General features: G+C 40.8%; 1 protein-coding gene across 3 annotated transcripts in view; it reads right to left on the bottom strand.

Moving 5' to 3' along the window:
• Window positions 1–22490, bottom strand: part of TMEM164 (transmembrane protein 164) — a 29551-nt gene extending 7061 nt beyond the window's left edge. For 2 of the 3 annotated variants that reach the window (XR_010745198.1, XM_066334036.1), the window contains exons 1-4: window positions 22079–22490; window positions 12441–12490; window positions 11414–11480; window positions 5536–5614 (exon numbers count right to left, since the gene is read on the bottom strand). Coding sequence is in view for 2 of the 3 variants with exons in the window: in XM_066334036.1 (XP_066190133.1) it covers window positions 5536–5614; window positions 11414–11480; window positions 12441–12490; window positions 22079–22444 (562 nt within the window). In the remaining variant the exon portion in view is untranslated. The remainder of the gene's footprint in view (window positions 1–5535; window positions 5615–11413; window positions 11481–12440; window positions 12491–22078) is intronic. The other variant, XM_066334037.1, reaches the window with a different exon arrangement.
• Between the last annotated feature and the right edge of the window lie 874 nt (window positions 22491–23364).

Here is a 23364-nt window from a genome sequence, read left to right as displayed (position 1 = left end):
CATGGCTCTATTTTTGGCTGCACCAACTTGAGGTGACCTGGTCAAGCTTTACAGAAACTCTTTGTGCTCCCTCCTCTGCTGTGAAGAAAACACTGCTTTGACTTGCAAAATTTATTTATATTGTCCTCACAGTTTTAGGTGCATGTTTAACCTAGATACAAAACACAACATGAAATTTAAATGAGGTATCAAAGCAGCTCCTGGGAACTGGCTGAGCAGAGCTAAACCAAATTGGGTTTCTGCTGGCAGCTGCCTGTGTTATCTCAAAAGTATTTTAACAAAGCCTGGTGAGATCTAAAGGGGAGAGCACCCAGGAAACCTAAAATACAGACACCTCCATACCCAGGTGACTTACAGGGCAGGGAGGGTATAAATACTGAAACAGGCAAGTGACTGCAGCTAGAAAATGAGACTGGAGGGAGAAAACAGTCATTAAAAGTCTAAGGAAATTGCACAAGATGACAAGACACATCCATGGCACAATCTGGCTTTGAACCTTCTTCATGTCCAGCTTCAGTGTAAGCAGCAAATGGTGTTTCAAAGGACCCTTAGCAGAGCTGTTCAGGTTCCCTCAAAAGGAATTTCTCTCTGCTACATCCTTGCTCTCTTGCAAAATTTAAAAAAAAACACATCAGCAACTTTTGCTCTCTACAGATTTTTGGTCTTGCTTCATGCTAAAAATATCCCTCCTTATTAGACTTTGCAATCCTGAAAATAATGGTGTGATTTTCAGCAGTAGCACTACTTGGACATCAAAGGACAAAAAAGGAAACACTGAGCTCCACACAAACACATTTTGGAGCACTCTAAATTCCACAGCGTGCTTTGGGAAACCAATTTTAAATTCATACCTGGGATATTTTCTGTACATTTCTCATTAGATAAATACCCACTATAGATTCTATTACTCTACTGCCCTGCTATTTAACAGATGGCTGTTTAATGGAGCAGTGTGGTCTATTTTCCATAGCACAGCCTGTGAAAAGAAAAACACAAACAGGAAAATTGAGAGCCAGCTGAGTGGTTGTTTGAAGGGCTGTGTTGGCTTTGGCAAAAGCTGCTTGCTGCTTGCATAGGAAATCAATTTCAATAGGTGGGAGCAGAGAATTTCACTGCTTATGAAGGATCATGGGGCACTCCTTATACATGAAGCACTCCCAGAAATTTAAGCTGGCACTGATCTCACTCTCAGAAACACCAAAATCCAGCCAGCTGAGACCATTCCAAGCTGGGCCCATCTAGGGAGGCTGCAGGTGAAATAACCTGGCACGGGAGCCCTCAGTTTAAATTAAATTTCATTACTTCAGTGGCATTGATACAGAGGATTCCAGATAGGCTCAAGGGTTGGGGGTTCTTCATCTGCTTCTGTAACAAGGTTTTGTTGACCTTGAATATGCCAAGTTGTTTATTTTGCCATCTAGGAAATGGAAGATGGCTTTAAAAAAACTAAAGATCAACAAAGAGATGCTTTTTTTTTTTTTTTTTTAATGCTGCTCCCTCCTCACAATGTGCTAGTTCAAACTATTACTTTTATTTAAAATTCTCAATACACGGCCTTCTGAAAATCTGAACACAACTTAATAGAAAGCAATACTCCTTCTGTATTTCTGTGAAAACATAATGCAGGAGAAAATTACTCCTCTGTTTGAATTAGAGAATTAGAATCTAAATATAGTATGAATTTTTAATTTAGTAGGGTTTAAAATAATCTCTTTAATGTCTTGCTTTCATTCCCACTACATTTGATAGAGCTTTATGAATTCTCCAGTGCTGCACACTCTCTTTCATTTCTCTTACAATTACAAGCAGACCTGCTTAATCCAAAACTCAGAGCAACTATTACAATTCTCTCATTTTCAAGCTTATAAAAAATGTGAGGGCAAATTTATTTTCCTTTTATTTCCCTTGATCAGAGGGTTAATTCCAGTTGAGTGGCCTACTGAGCTAGCTTAGAGATAAAACTTCCTTTCCAGGGGAAAACAGGAAAAAAAAATATTTTCAAGAGGATGATCCTGAAATCCATATTTCCCTTACAGCTCTTCTGACTCCAAGTGTAGGTTTCAAACAAGTACCTTGTGCCAGGAGGTTTCTGTTTCCCCTCAGTGCCACCTCCTCTCATCAGAACCAGCTCTTACAGTCCCTGCTTCTCTCAGGAATCATTTTTTATATTCCAAAAAGCAGCAGCAGTAGCTCCTCCTTTACCTTCATACCTTCATACCTTTCCTTTTTCATACTGACTGTAACTGCCCAGTGCATGAAGCTGAGAGGATCACAGGACAGACACATCCCCTCCTCTTCCTCATCATCTCTCTTAAATCATCAAACAAGATTATCCTCCAATATTCAAGCTACAAGAGAGAGAGTAACAGCAACTTCCAGCTGGAGTAACAGCACACAGATCTACCCTGAGCTCAAGGTGCCACAGCTCAGCAGCAAACCACACATTTATGTCTAGTCCTTGGCATTCAGCAGGTAGAGAAATCCGGAATAGGAACATAGAAGCAGAGTAGGGGAAGAACACAAAAGTGTTGGCAGGTCTCTAAGTAATTCAGTTTCAGCAAAAGAGCTGTACCACACGTTACCAAGTATTTCAATGAAGATTGAGATGGACTAGATTTATGACTACCTAAGTATATCTAAATAAAAAGTGGCATTTCTCCTGGATTACTACTGAAATTATATACTAAAGCCTGCTTGATAGCTCCTTTAAAAAGCTAAGGACAGAATTAGCTAAAGGCAGGTAAGTGTCACAAAGTGGGAAAGTGGCTGACATAGGGTGCAACAGCTAAAAAAGTTCTTTAAATATAGTAATCCCACAGCAAGTCCTACCAGCCACTGGAAAACACAGGTTTAGTGTTTTAATTGCCCTTTCCTAATTTACAACCAAAGGAAAAAAAGATCCTTTCATTTGTACTTGGTGCCTGTGTGCTGCATCTTCCAACAAGTGCAGGTTGAGGCCAGGAACACTGCCCTGCCCTGAGGGAGCTGTGCTGGGCACAACAGAGGCTTTCTGCAAGGGAGGAAAGGAAAATAAAATCAACAGCTTCAACTGACTGTGTGACAATGCCACAGAGCTTCTCTTCTGATGCCACTTTTGGAGACACTTAGATCAACAAAGGGCTTTAGGATTTGAGTCAGACACTGGCTCTTCATTGCTAGAAAGACACAGCACTTGCCTAAGAAGAAAATTCTGCTTCTATTCCCAGCAAACAACTCATTTATTTAGTGGCAGAGCAGCTCTTAAGACACAGCAGTCTGATGTGTGAAGGTTCCCAGTGCAGCATGACCAGTCTGCACCACTGTAAAAAACAGCAGGAAAAGAAATTATTACAGCCTTTGCTTACTGTCACCAGTTTCCTTTCAAAGAGGAAACACTTCAGCAGGGAGTTGGATGTGTGTGTATGGCTGGTGCAATTCCTGATTAGGGTGTCAACTCTCCATAGCCTGAGCCTCAAATCCACTCTGCTTCAGGTGTTTTGCTCACCCCACCTCTGAGAAATGTTTGGATCCTATCAAGGCCACCAGTAATATAGGCAGATTCCCAATAAAACTCAAGTAGGATATTTTTCCAAATACAGTTTTTCTTTATTTTTTTTCAACTTTCTACCCTTCAGTTACTTCCCTCAATCATAATCCACTGATCCACTGATGGAAATTTCTGTTTACAATACTGAAATCAAGCTGCATGCTGATCAATGTCAGCGATGAAAAAGCAATTTTCACAAGATACAGGACTCAGGACAAAGGCCTGTGTGATCCACTCAGAAGGCATTTAAACAGAGGTGCTAGTGAAATGACAAAATTAACATAACAAATCATTTTAGGTTGTATAATTTTTCCATCAAAAATGATACATTAGGTCACCTGTGGCAGGAGATCAGGGGTGTTTGTTAATTACAGTCAGGCGATGAGGAGCCAAGTGCATAAGAAATGGAGCAGCTCTTAGTTAAACAGCCCAGAGCAATCTCAATTGTCAGGTTTGGCCAACAGAGTTCTTTCAGCAGTTTTACTGCCACCACATCAACATTAGATGGCAGCAAATACCTGCTCATGAACACAGGGCAGGCTGAACGCTGTTCAGAACGCGTTGTCAGGGTGACAACTGCCCGACAGCAAACCCTGCAAACTGCAAATCCAAGCAAAACTTAAAAGAACAACCTTCAAACCCTTCAAACTGCAAATCCAGTTCTTGTCAGCCCCAGGTCCTGAAGAACCCTGAGAACCTCTATTTCAAAATGAGCAAAAAGCCAAACCAAACCACCAAGCAATCAAAACTGAAAAGAACACAACCAGTGTCACCCAAGGCCAAGCCTCTTTAAAGCAAAGGACATCCATGTCTAAAGGTGACCTCAGATGGGAACTCCAAGGCCACCAAATGATTTACTGACGTCACAAGAGCTTTGTTTGTCACTGCCTACAGTTCACTCCGTGGCTGTCTGTGTTTTCTGCCCCTGCTCCTCACCCTCCTCCTGCAAGGATGATGAATTTGTGTAACTCCTACAACTACCCTGCACTTTGGCATTTATTTGCCAGAATTTTAGGATATCAAGGGTGGATTAAAATTAAACATGGCTGGCATATTTCCCTGATAAAAGGAAGAAACAGAATCATCTTTTGAAATATGAGATTTCACTTTTCCTTTGAATCATTTCTCTTAGTTTCACTCAGCAGGTCACTGCAACACAAAGATTACAGCGAAATAGGGTGAAGGATTTGAAGTGATTGCTGGTTTAAAACTCAATGGATTCAGCAGGATGGAGGAGGCTGATTGTATCTCATGGCTTAGCACCACTCAAGGCTTTCACTAAAGGCTACTGAACACGTGGATCACAAAGGATCATATTTTATTTCCTGGGTGGAACAATCCAGCTCTGCTAGAATATGCAGCTGGAGGCATGTCAGCACTAGAGGGGGTCAGAGCATCACAGCAGCTGAATGTACAGTGCACTCCCTTTGAGGATCCACAACTGGAAAAATCACTGGCCAGGGAAACATTTTGGGATTCCCAGACTCACTGGGAAGTGTTATGGCATCAGTGAATGCAAGGCAGCAATCTTGCTAAAAGAGATAACAAGCAATCTAATTAATTTCTGTGATATGTGTCACTACATTTCACTGGAGCTTCAGAATCTCTGGGATTTATCTAACTAGACAACTGGGGTTTTTTTTAAATTTTTTTTTGGCTCACTTTGAGTTCCAGTACATCCCAAGAGACATCCAAGAAGGTAAAAATTTTAAAAATACGTCCCATCAACAACTGAGAATATTGCAAAATGGCAGAGATGCTGCTCAAGAAGCCAATGCACATTGTGCAAATACATTCTAAATATCCCTTCAGGCAGAAGATCAGTTTTTAAATTTTTGTTTCAGTGCCTGACACAACTCATTACCTGGGTTAAAATTCCAACATTAGAACATCAGGAACTATTAATTAAAAACAGAGAAAATTGGTAAAAAGCGGGTGGTATCCAGTAAGCAGAGTGTTTTAATTTCATAGGCCCAGTTCAATCCGTAAGGAATAAACTGCCCACTCACCTCCTTTCTGCAGCAGATAAATGGGCACAACATAGAGCATCACATGCTGGATGTAATAAATCTCTGTTTCAAATGGAAGCTGTGGGATAAAGAAAATATTTTCAGTACTTTTCATTGCTAGCCACCAAGTTCCAGGGAACAATTCCCTTTTTGACCCCTGGCAATGCCTTTAGTTCAGTTATTTCATTATTTGTGTACAATAACAAACATTATTGGTCAGTGCTTTCAAAGTGCAGCAAACTGTACCCATTCCACCCCCCTCCACACCAACACAGCACTTCCAGTAGGAAATCCCCAAAATTAGCCACAAGCACAACAAAGAAAGAATAACATAAGATTGTTCTTTCCCTTTCTTTGCTAGCATAAATTACCAGTAACACTGCAAACCCCTCAAGTAATTAAAGCAGAAATTAGGCACATCCCCACATAGAAGTCTTTTTAGAAAGAAAACATACTTATCACCTTGTGAGAGAACTCTGTAAGTGAGGTATTTTATATAGAAAAGTATATAAATACATATATGCAAGTAATTACTGAGGAGGCTTGTGCAAAAAATCAAAAGACCTAATTTATTGCAATCTGCATGCATGGAACTGCTAAACTTGACCCAATATAAATTAAAATATAAAATGGCCACTCATTTATTGGTTTTAAAGACAAGCTGCAGAATTATGTGTAAACAAGTCACCAGCTAACAGTGAATCAGGTATTTCTCACCTGCTTCCAACTTTTGGGAAATTACAATTAGTAATTTCTGTGTTTATTTGAATTAGTTCAATTTCTCTTCTAAGAAGTCAGACACACCTAAAATAACACTAAAAATAACTTCAACCATAACTCTATGTTTGGGTCTCCTAATCCACACCTATTTCTAGCTCTTTCTCAGTTAGAAAAAGGGATGCACTGTATTTGAAAGTTACTCCCATCTAGAAGTACCTTAGCTATATCGATTTATTACACTAAAGCACCACATTTAAATCTGCACAAAACTGATCAGTAGTAGAAAACACTCAAAAAATTCAGAATTCAGCTTTTTACTGTGGAGGCTAAAAAGCCACACTTGCATTATTTTTCTGAATTGAAAGCTGGACAATACCACAAGTATGAAATCTCATGGGAATAATGAAAAGCCTTGGGTCAAATGCAGATTCTGTCATTTGACAGTCAGAAGAATTCTGTCATTTTACAGCCAGAAGAATTCAGGCACAGGACCTATGACTGTGGTTTGTGTGTTGGGAAGCAGGGAGTGGGGAGAAAACCTTCCTTTTCTATGACTCTTCTGAGACACTGAAGTCACAACTTTGAAACTGAAACATCACAGAAGTTTCTACATCAACAGAAGAGAGCTCTAAAAAGTTTAATTTTCTTCCTAAACACTAGTCAAACAGTTGGTAAATAATAACATAGTGATCTTTTAAATTCAACTACAATTCTTATATCTTGTTTTGAATCCAACAACTGTATTATGCCAGTCCTGGCATTCCCCCACTGGACACTCTGTGTCCTAATGGCAACCTCCAAAGTGGTCAGCCAGCTCCTGTGGGGACTAAACTAAAACAACCCTCCTGTACAATCTGTTGGGTTATTTCATTCCAAGGATTCTGTACCAAAACAAACACACGGCAAGGTAACTGTATGCAAAAGCAAGAACTTCATGAAAATGGTGAGGTTTCTTAAATCTGAACCTCTCCTGCTGTCCTGCAACACAGAGAGCAGAGTGAGGGAATTAAAATTCTTCGGGATGGGGCTAAAGCAGTGTTCTTAATTGGAGGAAAAGCTGCACCTCTCCCACTTCAGAAACAATTGCTCCTGATATAAACACCACAACATGAGGCACTCACTCCTGCCAAGGAGCATCCTCCATTTATCTGTGGGGTCAAAAGGGCTTCCACAGCCATGGAGTTGTGAGGATCTGTAACACAAACACTGTGTGGGGACACTCCTGAGAACAGACTAACAGTTGTTATGCTGCAGTAGTGTTGACAGCATTTTGCTGTGTGTGAAACAAAACATCTTTTTCCTCATTGTAAAAGATGGCTTGTTCTGAAGCCAGGCTGATTATGCAAGTGCATTTCCTGCTATAGAGCTGCAGAGTTGCTGTACAGCCAAGCTACAGCAAACAGAAAAAGCTTTCCAGAGCAACTAACTCACCTGCATCTTGTGCCTTGTCTATAAACAGTTTTATCAATAAAAGACTCACTCAGCATAAGCACCTTTCACATGCAAGGAGAAACTGGAAATGAAGACAAGGGATCACCCATCAATCAAGGATTTAATGAATCTCTTTGTGAAAACAAGACTTCATGTTCTAACTTAAACCAGCTACTGCCCAAAGAGAACAGTGAGATCTTTCCATGCACTGAACTCAGCTTTAGAAAAATCTCTTCAAGGCAGCAGCAGACTGGAGCCCAGAAGTCAGATATTTTAAGTTCACCCCAAAAGAGTATGGGCATAATATCAGTTTAGATTAAACCCTCAGACACAGCAGGTAGTTTTCAGTGGGCTCACAGGTTAACAACACTTTGCTCTGGTTTCTGACAGCAGCACTCCACTCTGTTAATTATTTATACCCTGGCACTGTGCAAGAGCCCCTCCTCTGCCATTCTGTACAAAGAGTGTGGCAGGAAAGGAACAGAAGGAACTCAACTCTCACATTCTGGTCTTTCCTGTAGTACATCTAGAACACAGCCTGATAAACCCCCAAATGTTGTACTGTACCAGCCACCTTCTTAGACATTATCAGTAAATGACACACCCACACCATTTTAATGCACACAGCATGTGTAAGTGCCCAAATATGCACAAACTCTTTATCACCTCCCAGCCACCCCAGCACAATCTCTCCACAGCCCCCAGTGCTGCTGTTGTTTTCCCTGGTGCCAGTTAGATTAAGGCAGTTTGCAGGTTCCAATGTGCCACCCCAGGCTGTCCCATCCTGCTGTGCAGGCACAGCCAGCACGGGCAAGGCACTGCAGTGAATTATTGCTCCAAAAACCAACAACAGCACAGCAGCCAGTGACGGGATGTACTCACAGCCCTGCTCAGAGTGCGATTCTGCCCCTAACACGGATTTAGAATGTGCACCTCTCAGGCTAAATGGTTCTAAGAATAGAATATAGCAGCTTCTGGAAACATGAAAACTGCACCCTATCAGCCATGTGAGCTGGCAGCCATGTATCCAACACTTTTGGGACATGTCCTGTTTTCTACTTTATCTATATCAACGTTTTCAGGACATCAGCTTGCAAAAAAATCCCCACTTTTAAACCAGTGGAAGGACTTTCTAAAATTTGATTAATGCAACATGAAAGCTCAAGCAAACCCAGTTACTTTCCAAACAGTTGGAGCCTTTGGGACAGTTAAATGAATTTACATGCACAGCCAGGTTATCAGGACCTACACTGTGTGCCACAGAATATAAATACAGAATTAAAAAAAAAAAATCTTTCTGCTCTTGTATATCCTCTTATACTTTACTGGCTTCCTTTTGGGAGCCTAACAAGCCAATTCCCTCAACATCTTTTTCTCCTCTATTTCTGAAAGGGCAAGAAGAACTCACAAAAGCACTGACTGGACAAGGAACAGGTTTATTTTTATCCAGTGCCTATCCCAAAGCACAGAATTTAATCCCTAATGGCAAATAATGTGGCAAATAACTGCAATATTTAGGTGCCAAACAAATACAAGTGGGTGCATCTGTTGCTTAAGCCTGTAAATTGTTGGCACCTCAACCTCATGCCAAGGCAGGAAAATGTTTTCTTGGAAAGAACAGAACAGACTGACCTCACCTTTCAGGCTACTTTTTTTTTTTTAACATTACCCCAGGTGCCTGTTGCAGTCCAACAGGATTTTTAACTGCATTGTTTAGCACAGTTGGACTGAAAAGATTAAAATAACAGAAGGTAGAAACTTTCTACTGTAGTTTTAGTGAATATCTCAACTCTCCATTTTCACTGGCAATACACTACTGTTTTAAAAGAATTTTGAAATTATTGAGGTTCTAAAAAATCAAACCAAAAAATATAAATTAACAGATACATTACAAGAAAATGGAAACAATGAAATTATGCCAGAAGCTTCTACTTCAGGTTAACTTAACACTGAAGCGTATTTACAAAAAGACATTTATATTTCATTAAGTAATGTAATTAGTAGCAAAAACACATGACCCTAACAGACTGTGCCACAAAATATAAGAGGTGTTCTGGAAATTACTTGGAACAAATTAACACTTACATCCCAAATCCTGATATCCACTAAAACATCTAATAAATATCTAATCTAAATATCTACTAAAAATCCTGATACATCACTAAAACATCTGCTGAAGCAATGATTGCCTCTCATTCTGAATGACTGAATCAAAAGGTTTTCACTTAGGTCTTACAAAACCAGAGCAGTCAGCTTAGAAAAAATTGATGGGATTTTTTGTTTGGGGTTTGGTTTTTTTTTTAAATTCCTGCTAGATTTTAGGAGATATTTCCTGCTTTTAGGAACAATGTTGCTGTTCAAACCACAGTGAGAGCTGTGGAGCAGAATGTGTGTGTGCCATGAGAGAATCTGGATCAAGGCACTGCTGTGCAAAATCACCCACGTTATCCTGTGCCAGAAGAAACATGGAAAAGTGAAAAGCCTGGCAAGCAGCTGTTAGGCCAAAAATATCCTAAGTTGTAATTATTCCAAAAATATTTACTTTTGGACAGCATTTTTTGGTTACTCTGTTCCCAGTTACAGGACAAAATTTATAATCAGTCTGTATCTTCCTTGTTTAATCACCACTGCCCTAATATGAATGAGATCTGTGATAATGGCAGAGAAAATACAAGCTAATGATTTATTAAATACTTCAACATTTTTTTTCCTTCAAAGGTTACCCAGACCAATTATGTCATGCCCAAGGTTTATTTACCTAAAAGCTAGATGGTTTTAAATACAAAATAAAAAGTGTTTTCCTTATTTGTTGCCTCTTCAAAAGTACCAAGTTTTAATAAAATGTAATTGCAAACTGCACATGAGCATAAAATCATCTTATTTAGACTTGCAAGTGGAGAGCCACCAACAAAACCTGAAATGGAGTCTGAAGCCCACAATTATTCTGTTGATAATATTAATTCACCTTCTATTATGGACATAATTTGCTTCAATATAAAGTCCTCATATCTGTCTTAAAACAGACATTAAAATAGCTGCAACAACAGATTTTTGCAGATAAATCACATGAAAAGAATTAAAAGCATCTAGTCATATGTGCATACACATATACACCCCCTCTACATATGCATGGATAACAGCTCTTGAAATAATCCTTAGAAATACTTCATTCCACTCACACTCAAAGGTTTTTTCACCTTTAACTCTCCATGGGGCTAAGAATCTCTCTAGGAACACCAAAAGGCTAATTTTTTTGTCCAGGAGATTGAAGTTGTACAGAAGGTTTGAAAACTTGTATGGGAAAAGAAAAAATCTGCTGTGCCTAACCTTGGGGAGAGCAAGAGCCAAGAACAACATTTGGCATTTTCCAGGCCTGAGGAATCTTACATTTACATAGAGGTTGGTAAGTCTGAAAGTGAATTTTGACCACAGGGTTAACCTGTGAAAGCCTCTTTCAAAGCCATCAAATTTTCCCTCCATTAGTGGCCAGAATGAAACTAACACTCAATACAGCAGTGCTGAGATACAAACATCCAAAAAAAAACAATCCAAGATTGCTATTTTGGCTCCACTGGAGTGACCAGGAGTCTGCAGCCTGGTAAAATGAACTTTAAAAGGCCAAGCCAAGCAAATATCTGACATCTCTCCAAAGGTAATCTTGGAGAAATAAATAAATAAAAAAAAAAAAAAAAAAAAAAAAGGAGGAGAAAAACCACAGTGCACTCACCAGGCGTGTATTAACAACAGGAAACAGCAGTGCTAAGAGGGCCCCATTCAGCATATGCATCTGCAACCTTGTAAAAGAGAGGGGATGTTATTGTCCCAGATGGAAATAAAATGCAGTATAGTGTCTCTTCAGTAAAAGAGAGCAAGGCACCTAAAAAACGGTTTGGGCCTGAATTTGAATGAAGTCACCATTAAACACAATAAAACTGGACAAAATCCTCTCTCTAAATACACACTTAAAGAATTTTCTAAAGTAGGACTGCTTTCTATAATGAGCTTTGGATTCCTAGAAAGCCTGGACTGCTCATAATCCTGCTCCTGATGCAAGCTGCTAAATAGTTGGAATTCTGCTGTTCATTTGTCTTACAGAGCTTAAAATAGCATCTTTGATAAAGGGTTTTACTCCTCTTTAATGCTGTGCATGAACAGCTTCAAAGTAAAGCTTTAAGAAATTGAAAGAAGTCCTTTAAATAAAAGAATTACATTTCTCAAAATGCAACAGCAAGTCCTAAGCAAAGCACAAGGCAGGGAAGTAGCATTATACACTGTAATTTGTATAGCTTTTTGCCATCTTTTTCTGAAACTACTGTTGGATCACAGGAACAGAAAATTAGTATCAGAACTGTTTCAGTCTACTTTACATCAGACACAAAGTAAAGAATAAACTGTCTCCCACCACTGTCTGTCAAATTCCCAGGAATTTAAAAGTAACTTGAGGGAGGAAAAGGTATTACAATCTTAGAACAGATTTTCAAATATAATTTCTATGCTGCCAGCATGTTAGAAGTAGATATATCCATCCTGAAAAACAACCAATATTGTAGCCTCTGCTCTACAACTGGTCTTTAGCCAAGATTTCCTGGACAGCAGACAAACTTTTCACACCTTTTCAAGGTTGTCATTTTTCAATCCAACCAACATGCCTTTCCAACTTGGTACTTCCCTTAGTATTTTATGAATCAAGCAGTGATTAACTTCTAAATTACATTGTACAAGTAGACAGAAATACAGTAAGGAAGAGGCATTACCTGAAGAGAATCATTGCAGTCCGACATGGGGGACAGGCAAGGAGAAAAATCTGAAATGTTAGAAACAAAGCTAAATTAATGACAGTGATCTCTTTTAGAATCCATTTTCTAAATCTTTCCTGCTCAGTTCTGTATGTCACAAATAATTTCTTGCCAGAAGACATGCTTTACAGCATGCAGCTGGAAAAGACTTAAAGTCTTTACCAAATCAAAAGATCTTCCATTAACTATATATAAAAAGATTTGAGCAGCGTGAGCAGCAGTGAGGGTTCAGCTTCTGTCAGTGCCTATGAAACCAAATTCTAGCCAGTTCTTATTATTAAAAGGTCATTATAAAAGGTCTCTCAAGAACCAGATTACTGTATCACAAATCTTCTACAGCAGCTCCCTCAGTCATGGTGAGCTCCTTGCTGTGCTAAATATCAGCATTTACAACATCACCATTGTGCTTCCCTGCACCACTGCCAAAACCTCACACAGTAACTTTAAAGACTTCATATTAGCAGATCTTGTTCTAGATATGAGGAGATTACTGCATAAATGTTCAGTAATAAAAATCCTCTTTTTATTTTTTTTTTTAATGTTGTCCACTACTGCAAAGAAGAGACTCTGGTTTACTGTTCAGTATTTCAGCAAAAATATGGATCACAGTTTTTACTGCTGCTCCTCAAATAAAGTCACAATACCTCATTTCACTGACAACCAACAAGACAAACCATCACTGAATGGAGGGAGAACATGTGGGGGGCATGTCTGCTTTGTGGATGTCAGGGGAATTTTAAAGGACACACTTGAATGTGATTTTCAAAGATCTCTATGAAGGGTGTCATTACTCAGCTCAGAGTATCAGCAATCTTAAACACACAGTTCACAGCACACAAGCTCATAAGCTCCAACACAAGTGTTCCCACACTGATCCAATAATCCTACTACTTTTCCCTGTCACACTGGAAATCCAGCCCTTTGCCTTGCAGGAGGGAACAGCTCTGCTCTATAAACAGAGGGCTCCTGAGTTAGATCAGCAGCAGGGCTGTGCAGAGCTCCCCAGCCCCTGCTCTCCTGCAGAACCCTGGAGTTTTGGGGGCTCTCAGAGTCCCCCAGCCCAGCTGGCACTGCAGAGCTCCTGCAGACATGGGCAGTGTGGAGGGCAAAGCACAGGGAAAAGGGTTCTCCTTGCCCAAGGCAGAATAACTCAGCTCTTCATTTAGAAGGAACACCAGGAAATAACTTCAATATCCCCCTCCTTTTCTGTCAGTTATATTGTGTTATATTTTCACCTTACAAACGAAAGAATTAGCCCAAAATGGACAAAATTAGCTATTTTGGATGGGAAAAATTAACTACAAAACATACATTTTGTATAGGCTGGATTATGAGCATAGTTCTGACCGTTGCCTTTTCCTTCCACTGCTCAAAAAAAAAAATTACAGAACATCTTCCACCCAGGGATTAATATCTGTAAAAGACTGCAGGATAATGGGTGTGAGAGAAAGTACAAAATCATGTGTGGCATTGAGGAAATGCAGAGATAAGGACCTGGAGGAACCAGATGAAAATGAAAAATCAGAAATTCTGTCACTATGCTTCCCAACTGCTCTGCTCCCCTCAAAAGTATTTTAATTTTGACACTAATTTTCAGTACACTGAGGCAGAGAGTGCAGTCAAAACTCGTCATGAAAGGTTCTTCTCCTACCAGCCCTGGCCCTGCTGAGACAGAAACATGCACAACAAAGATCATCTTGTTTAACCACAAACCTAAAGAGATGAAAGACAATTCAAAAGGTATCAGAGAAGAACAGAGCAAGGCACACAATTCCAGATGTAACATCACAGCAGCACTGGTGGGAGCAATGGGAACACTGAGGGATGTCTGAGCAGTTGAGCACACTGCCCCCAAAACCCCTGACCTGTAGCACATATTTCATTTACCTGCCCCTGAGCAGCCTCTTTGATTTAGTAGGAAACACATCCTTCTTTTCCAAACATTTCAGCCATGATTACTTAACCAGATCATAAATGGATTGGTTTATTGTACTGTTTCAAAATGAAAACTTGAAGAGGCTATATTTTAATTTCTACTGGCAATGTTCAGAACAATGTAAAAAATTCATGGAAATTGGATTTATCCAAAACTGGAATGAATTTAAAACCAAAAGGAACAAAAAGAGATCGAGATAGGCTTTAATAAATCTGCATTGAAATAAAGTTTTTCACTCTGTTAGGTCTATTAAAGTACTCTCCAGAGCAGAAGAGATTAGGAGGAATGTTTAAAAGATACAGTGAAGTACACTTACCTCAGGGTGGTAGTTTAAGTGTACTTTACTGTACTGGAGAAAATCATTCATTTTCCCTCCCAATAAGGCAAGGAAGATCCAGGATGGACAATTTAAAACATGTAAAAGATTTTGTCAATCAACTCTAAAATTAATCTTTAAGTAAATTCAAACCAATCATTCTATCATTTATCAGAAAGCAATATTTTTCCAACTCCATCATGCAGCTTTGAGTCAGCATTTCGTTCTGTACAAACTATCATGTCAGCATAGAACAGCTACCACTTAAAAACCATCACTTGTCTTCTGAAAGGGAATTTAAATAAAAAATAAAAACCATATCTGCGGTTTGACCAGTTCAGACTGCTAAAACTGGAAAAAAAAGGAAGAAAAAAAAAGGAAGAGATACCAAAATATGTTACATTCTAATTGTTAAACAGGAGCAAGTTGAATATATTCAGTATTTTAGCACAAAAATCACTGCTGCCTCACTGCAGCTGTCAGACAGGTTCAGGGAGTAATGGTTCCTCTGTTAATCCAGTGCTAAGGATACTCATGATTCAAAGCAACACTGCTGGCAGGGTTTTAAGAAATATTACAGCCAAAGTAGTTTCTGTGTTACATAAACCAAACACAAGGAGCTGCCTGGCCTTGGTTCCAACCCCTCAGCTTCCCAGTTCTCCCCAGGGATGGGAGATGTGCAGCAGGCTGATCCCTCCACAGCTTCCACCCTCCACAATGGAATATATTGTAAATTTTACACGGCCATTGGGACATTCCAGGTTAGTCTCTCCTTCCACAGGCTTGGTTTGTTTACTCAGCAAACCCATATTCACCTCCTTCCCTTTTAGAGTCTTAGGTGAAAGATTTCTAGACTTCTCAGAGTTCAGGGTTGATTATTAACTCATGACTCAGGTCTTTCTACGAGTGCAGTAGCATTAGTTATCACACCTAAGGAATTAGTATCTCAGAGGTCACTGGAGTTACTTTTCCTTTTTCTCTGATTACTATCTCACCAGCCCTTCACTAGTAGTGGGTTACTTCATTCCCCACTCTTAAATCAGTGCTTAAACAAAACCTGACAATTAAAAAAGGTGAAAGAACAAAGAGGCTGACTTAAAAAAAAAAATCCTAATTCGAATTTCTTAAGAAAACTTATTTTACACTCTATTTAGATTAACTTGCATCTCCCTCTGTCAGTAACACAAGTTCACGAGAAGATTCTCAGGTGCATATTCACTTTTGTTACTTTTCCCCCTGAGCAGGATGTTCAGTATTGGTTTCCTACCACAGCAAAATCCTCATAGAAAAGCCCTGCTCTACTCTGCCTTGAGTCACCAACACCTTTTTTTCTGATCCCAGTTCAAAATTCCTCATTTTGTAGGATTTTACAACCAAAATTTTTAGTCTTTAAGAACACAAGACAGTAACTAACAGCCTTACTACAGCCAACTTTTACCAACAAAACAGTAACACAATCCATTAAAAGCTAAGGGATACAACATGGTATTCCTGATCAATTAATTGGCATTTCAGTAACCAACAAATTACTACAATTAAATTTGCCTGACACTACTGACTCAGCCATCTCACCACATCAATTTAAAGCCTCCAGGAGGTGCCAGCAGAAACACGAGCTCCATTACACTCTGCAGGTTTCAAACTTGTGGCACAGGACTTGTTCCTGGTGATTAGGGCTCAAATTGCTGCAGGGGATGTGGCTGCTCTACAACCATCAGCACACCACAATACTTACATTTACACCTCAGTAAAACCCAGCATCTGTGACTGGGACTGTCAGCATTGACAGCAGGGCAAGGAGACATCAAACAAGGGCTTCTTAGACTGGAAATCATGAGATGAAAGACATCCCAGCCCCTGGAGTATCTATATCTATACCCCTGGTGTCCAGTGTGGCCACTGCTGCTGTTTTCATTCCCCATCCCACTGAAATCCCAATGGCCTCAGGCAGCTACTCCTGAAATATCAGTTTAAGTTACCAGTAAACAACTTACATGGAATGGTGTGTGAAACTGCCAAAGAGGAGAAAAAATCTATCCTAAAAATATATTACAGCCAACAGCAATACATCATAACACTGGATAAAAACAATTATTAATAGCTCTGCTCTGAAAAAAAAACAAAAACTCAACAGAAGAAGTAAAAAGAAACAGAAAGAGGCCTTTATCTGCCTTTATCTCCCTAATATGTTGCTCAAACTACATATGTCACACTTGGAATGATATTTGCTTTAATTCTGTGCTGATCTCATCAAAACAAACCAATATCTGGTTACCTAATCATTCATCTAGTGGCCTTTAGATGATAACACTCAGTGTAAATATTTGGGGTCAGAGAAAGCTAAGCATTTTCATCCCCAGTTTCCAGCTATGCAGTTCCTACTGCTGCTTAGAGAGGAAGATATCCCTTGTCAACTCCCTACTTTTTACACTCTTTTCTCCTAGGAATATTCAGAATAAAGGAGAGAATTATCTAAGAATGCATTATGGCCTGAAGCACATGAGTATTTCCATATTCTAGCAATTTCAAAACAAAGGCTTAACTGAGAGCTTTAGACTCCAGTTCCTGAACTAGAACATTCACCAGCACCATGACAAGTTCCTGTGGTCCCTGTGACTAAAGCTTAGGATAAAGCATCACTGGCTTTAAAATCTTGTTTAAATTAAAAAGCCTCTTCAAATAAAGAAAACTGAATCACAGCCTTAAGACACATTTGCTATCCTCTTTATATTAAATAAAATTTACTTGTTTCTGACTAAGAAACCTTGCCTACACTAGTATTTCTCCATTTCTCTGCTATATTCTGGGATTGATAAAAAACAAACACAATGGTGAAAAAAATATATATACAGTGTTAAAGCTATCACAGAAAAGGTTTTTCTCAGTCTGACTGTAATAATTACAATAACTGCAGTATCAGTAAAAACCTCTAAACTTCAGTTAATTGTGTTTTTTTAAACACACCAAAATCGCTGCTTAAAAATAAGACAAACCAAATTCAGACCAAAGTAACAATTAAGGAAAAAAACCCCAAAAAAAACCTGGCAGTTGTGGGAACCAGGGGCAGGTTAAGCTATCCAAGCATGTCCTGGTGTTTTGGAGTTCTGGAGCACTGCAGAGCTGGGATAAAGGAACTGCTGGATTGTCTCCTGAGCTGGCACTTCCTAGCTCTGTCTCAGGCTGCTATCATCTTCCTGGAAGGAAAATGCTCTCCTCTGCAAGAAATGAGGCTTGCCAGCAAGAAACACTGCTGCTGTCAGTGCTTTAGTTCTTCTTCATCTGCCCTTTTTCACCACACACCAGCATGAATTTCCTCTCTAGCCATCAGCTGGAAGGAAAAGCATTACAAGTTAACTTGCAGCTGTAAAAAAAAAAAAAACCAACTTATGTTCATAGGCTTACATTTTGAAAAATGTGTATGTATTTGTAGGGAATTTTGTCCCTTTAATTCAAGGTTTTGAAGAGACAGAATATTTAAAAATATACACAATTTAACTGACTCTTCCAAATAATACTAAGCATTTAGGAACCATGTATGCAAATTTAAAGGAGGGAAAAAAAAAAAAAAAAGGAGGAAGTAAGTAATTAATTCGATATATTTCAGGACATATTCCCAAATGATACAGAATTCAGTCAAGCTATGTTTATTATGTAAGTTCTGAAAACAGCTCATTGTTTCAAAAAACAGTAACCTCTTTTGCAGAGGACAGAAAGATCAAGGCCCCTAAAGAAGGCAGAACTACAAATAATGAACACAGAATTTAGTATTTACTGAGCTGTAGATGCACTTAGCACTCTTTTTTTTTTTTAGGCAGACATCAGACCAAGATAACTGGGTGAAACTTACACTTCCTTTCCCTTCATGTTTAGTTTTCTTTGCCTAAAAAGATCACCACAGCAACAACCCAGCAAAGCAGATGTTTACTACAAACTCACTTTCCTTTATTCCAAAAAAATGTCAGTCCTTAACTGGCTGAAGTGAAATAATTTGGTGAAGAACTTGAAGAGAATTACAACAACTGACCAGCTGAGAATTTACCACAGAGAAATTATTTTTGCAAAACTCTTTCTAGAAGGCAACAGAATTACAAAATTTATTTTAAGGTCGGTATTAAACCACCATTCTGGAAGAAGGCCTAGACAAAGTAAAGCCAAGTTGAAAATCTGCAACAGTTTACAAGAACTTCTCAATCCTTCTCAACAAGCACAGTCTGGCTGCTGCTCAAAGTCTTGTAAAGAAATCAATAGTGCTTTTTAGCCTTTGAGGAAATCCTCCCTCTCACACTGCTCAGTCAGAGACTTCAAAGATTTCCTTCACATGGCCAACTTCTATACCACAATTATGTCCCCCAAAAATACTAGAAAGGATTAATGTCTTGAAAATATAACATCTGACTCCTTAAATATATGCTGGTATTTTTGTTTCCTGCTATGGAAAGGCAAATAGGTTTTGAACACCTTAGAGCTTTAATGTTTCCTTTTGTGCCAGGTCTGCAGCAGCACTGATCCAATCATACTGCTAGTCCTAAAAGGAGAGGGCTTTGTGGCTTGGTTTTGTTTTCTTTTTTAACAGAGGTGTTCCAATAATTTTCATAAAGAAAAAATAAAAAATAATAAATAATAAATAACAATTTCAAAAAAATAAAAATTTCAATTTTTTTATATAAAGAAAGAGTTCAGTATGAATTCCTTCACAGACCTCTCCCCTTGCTGCACCACACACTAAAACACCACGCTGCACAAAATCACTCCGATTTCCATTCACCTTTGTTACAAAACTTAATTTTTTTAAGACTTGAAGGATTTCTCTCTCAATGATGCTGCATGCATGACACTGGTGAAGAAACATCCTTCTTCCTCCAAAAGCTAAGCAAGAAGCCAAAACCCAGAAGAGGAAATGAGTGCCATGGCTTCTAGGTAATTCAACCAGATGACAGGATGGCAACAAATTCTTCCCACTCACAAGAAGATTTTAACACAGGTTGGCATGACAGGCAGAAATTAGAAACCTGGGCAGAACAGACTCATGTCTAAACCTCAGTGGTCATTATATTACACAGTTCTGTCTGCCCAAATGCACACACACCTAACTTCCATTTTCCTTTGATCTCTTTTCAGTCTTAGGTCTTTTAAGAGCAGGACATTTGCTCTCATGCAGTGAAAATCTGAAGCACAATTTTCAGTTTCAAATATTTCTGGCTCAGAGCCCAGAGTCTTTGTTGCTGAGGTGAAACAGTCTCAGCTGAAGAGAATGAAAACAGAAACAGAGTGAAAGAAGAGACCTTTACCAACAGCTACTGTTTGCTTCCCTTTGAAGTGATCTTGATTGTTGTAGCACATTTCATCTCTTCACCTTCTGCTTTGTTCATTCTATTATTTAGACACAGCAGGATTATGTACACACTACTGCAAGAACAGAAGTGAAGGACAAATTATATTTTCATATGTTTCACCTTACAAATCTGTTGCCCTCAGCAAATTCAGGCTAGAAAAACAATGTTTTCAAGATTCCAACTATGTAATTTTTGTCTGCTGGTGGAGGTATTAACTATCTTTGGATCTAACTCTGTCTGCTGAAAATCATTGGTTTTGCCATTATTTTCTTTCTCTACATTAAGCCCAGGCCTATTTCAATTACATCTTTTTGAGGATGAAGCAGCATGACTTCTGCATTTTGCCAATATGCTCACCTTCTCAATTTCACAAACGCTCATTTCTAGTGAGTAATTAGCACAGGATTATTTTTAAAACTTCACAGTTAGTCAAAAAAGAGATTCAGAAATGGCAATGCCTGACTGCAGAGCTTTAACTCTTAAGAGACTCCATCTCCCTTTCAGGAGGCATTATTGAAAGAGGTGAACAGATCCAGCTGCCCCAGGTCTGTGGAAGCTTTCAGCTCAGTACTGATTGTGAACATCAGAACATAAAGGCAACTAAACCTTCAAATGCTACTGTTAATATACCCTCACCTCTTCTCCAGAGGACTAACAGGAAAATTTCCCAGTTATTGAGTACTGCCTAGAAATGGAATGTGGCTGTATCATTTGAATTTTTTCTACACAGTCCTTGTATACCTTCACTCCCAATAGTGCCTGACAGATTTCACAACAATCCTTATCACTTCACGGGAAGGAAATGTCCTGGGCTGTAAATTACTGAGCAAACACTGCATCACAGCCAAAGGAATTTACATAACCTACTAATTATCTCTGGAACTGTAAATTAATTGCTGTAAAGGTCTTGAATATTGCTGTAGCAGCTTGAAATAAAACCCATTTCCCTTGAACTGCTGGAACAACCAGAAGAGATATTTTCCAAGGTGTGAACCCAACAACAGGCTAGATCTGATTCAGCCCAGATCACCTCACATGCTGCAGTGGGAGACCCAGAATGGCATTGATCTGATTTCCATCTGTTATTGATCGTGGACAGACATTGCTCTCATGGCAACTTTCATGAAAGCCTTTTTGATGCTCTTCCATTCATTCTTGACAGTGAATTTTTTAAGCTATTCAATGCTGAGGGTACAAAATTAGCAAAATAATAATATTTTTGACATTTCCCATAGTCGTTAACAAGCTCAGCAAAACTGATAGTTAAATATATGTAGAGAACTATTAACAAACACAGCTTATAAGCTTTAGATAGCCCAGTTCAGTAATTGTTTGTCTGTGTATCTATTATTTCGAAATCTACACAAACTGCACATTATTACACATCAACAACCATGCCCCAAGTCATTGAAGGTGTATTAGGCCACATCAGTTCGTTCACCCCACACATGACCAACAGGTAACACCTGTTTCTTTACTATTCAGGCTCTAAAATTGGAAAGGTAAACCAACATTATCTCCACAATGAGTAATTAGTCCCTCCAACACCTTCACAAAACACAATCACACCCCTAGAAGGCACTTGCTTGAAAAAGCTGCATGTAAAATATGTTGCTGGTTTTGCATTAATCTTGTTTTCATCAGATTTGGTGCAAATTTTAACGCTGCTGTCAGTGAAAACAGCACCTTCTATTCTTGAGGCAAGGATCAGGCAAAAGCAAGTGATGAGAAAGCCTCAATTATTTACACTTTCAACCAGAGATCTGGACATTAGTTATAGTCACAATTTCACCTTCTCATCTGACTTGGGGTTTTTGGTAGATTTCAATTCAACAAACTAAACAGCTAAGTTTTAAAACAATTACCCCACTCTGGGCACTTGTACTTTGGCTAGGCACTTCTGGTCCACAAACCGACTATGGGTGGGGGAGAAAAAAAAAAAAACAACCCAAACCTGTTTTGCAAGTACATCATAAAAGCGAACTTCCAGGTGACCCTGCACAAGCCTCACCTGCATCATGGTGACCACGTGGCAGGGATTCAGGAGGTAAATGACAGTCCTGGTGGCAAACTTGAAGCCCACCTCCAGCCCAAAGATAAGGCAGAGCAGCACCAGCAGCACGTTCTTGCCCAGGCTCTCCTGCTTAGCCTGCGGCTGCTGCAGCAGAGTCTCCAGCTCGCGGACGTGCTGCTGCCGGAGCTTCCACAGCGACACGAGGATCTCCAGGGTGCCCACGCTGAGGAAAACCAAACTCTCCATCCAGCGCTGCCGGCCCGAGAGGAAGGCGGCGCATTCCGGCCCTCCATTGCCGGCGAAGCTGGGGTCCACCCCGCCGTACATCCAGTCCAGCAGGTTGTGGAGGCTGTAGCGAGACATGGCGGGACCGTGCCTCTCCTCCAGCAACGGGCAGGAGCGAGACGGAACCAAAGCCAAAATACCGCCGGGCTGACGAGGCACGAAACGCCGAGGTTCTGCCGCTGCAGCCCTTCCTCGCCAGGCTCCGGGAGAAGCACGGCACGGGCAGTTCCTCGCTGTCCTTCCGCCGGCCGGAGCAGCCTGAGGGGAGGCAGAGGCCGGAGCTGCACGGAGCCTGCCGGCTGCACAGCCTCACCGCGGGTCCCTCCTCTGCCCTCATCCCGCCGGCTGCACAGCCTCACCGCGGGTCCCTCCTCTGCCCTCATCCCGCCGGCTGCACAGCCTCACCGCGGGTCCCTCCTCTGCCCTCATCCCGCCGGATCCATCCCCGGGGCCCGCCGGCTGCACAGCCTCACCGCGGGACCCTCCTCTGCCCCCGGCTCTGCCCCCGGCCCTGCTCTCAGCCCGCCCTCATCCCGCCGGAGCCATCGCCCTCAGCCCGCCGGACCCATCGCCCTCAGCCCGCCGGACCCATCGCCCTCAGCCCGCCCTCATCCCGCCGGACCCATCGCCCTCAGCCCGCCGGAGCCATCGCCCTCAGCCCGCCGGAGCCATCGCCCTCAGCCCGCCCTCAGCCCGCCGGAGCCATCGCCCTCAGCCCGCCGGAGCCATCGCCCTCAGCCCGCCCTCAGCCCGCCGGAGCCATCGCCCTCAGCCCGCCGGAGCCATCGCCCTCAGCCCGCCCTCAGCCCGCCGGAGCCATCGCCCTCAGCCCGCCCCGCTGTCCCGGCGCATCCCCGCGGTACCTGGGCGTGCGGGCGGCTGTCAGGGAGCGGCAGGCCCCGCGCCCCCGGCCATGGCGCCGGCGAGGGCCGGGAAGGAGGAAGCAGCGCTGCGCTGGGCGGCAGCGCGGCCACGGCCGACACTCCGGGCCCGAGCGG

Source organism: Sylvia atricapilla, chromosome 21, assembly GCF_009819655.1.
Source record: "Sylvia atricapilla isolate bSylAtr1 chromosome 21, bSylAtr1.pri, whole genome shotgun sequence".
In the NCBI taxonomy this organism is placed as follows: domain Eukaryota; kingdom Metazoa; phylum Chordata; class Aves; order Passeriformes; family Sylviidae; genus Sylvia; species Sylvia atricapilla.
The sequence above is the reverse complement of the archived record's forward strand: the minus strand, read 5'-3'. Positions and strand labels throughout refer to the sequence as shown.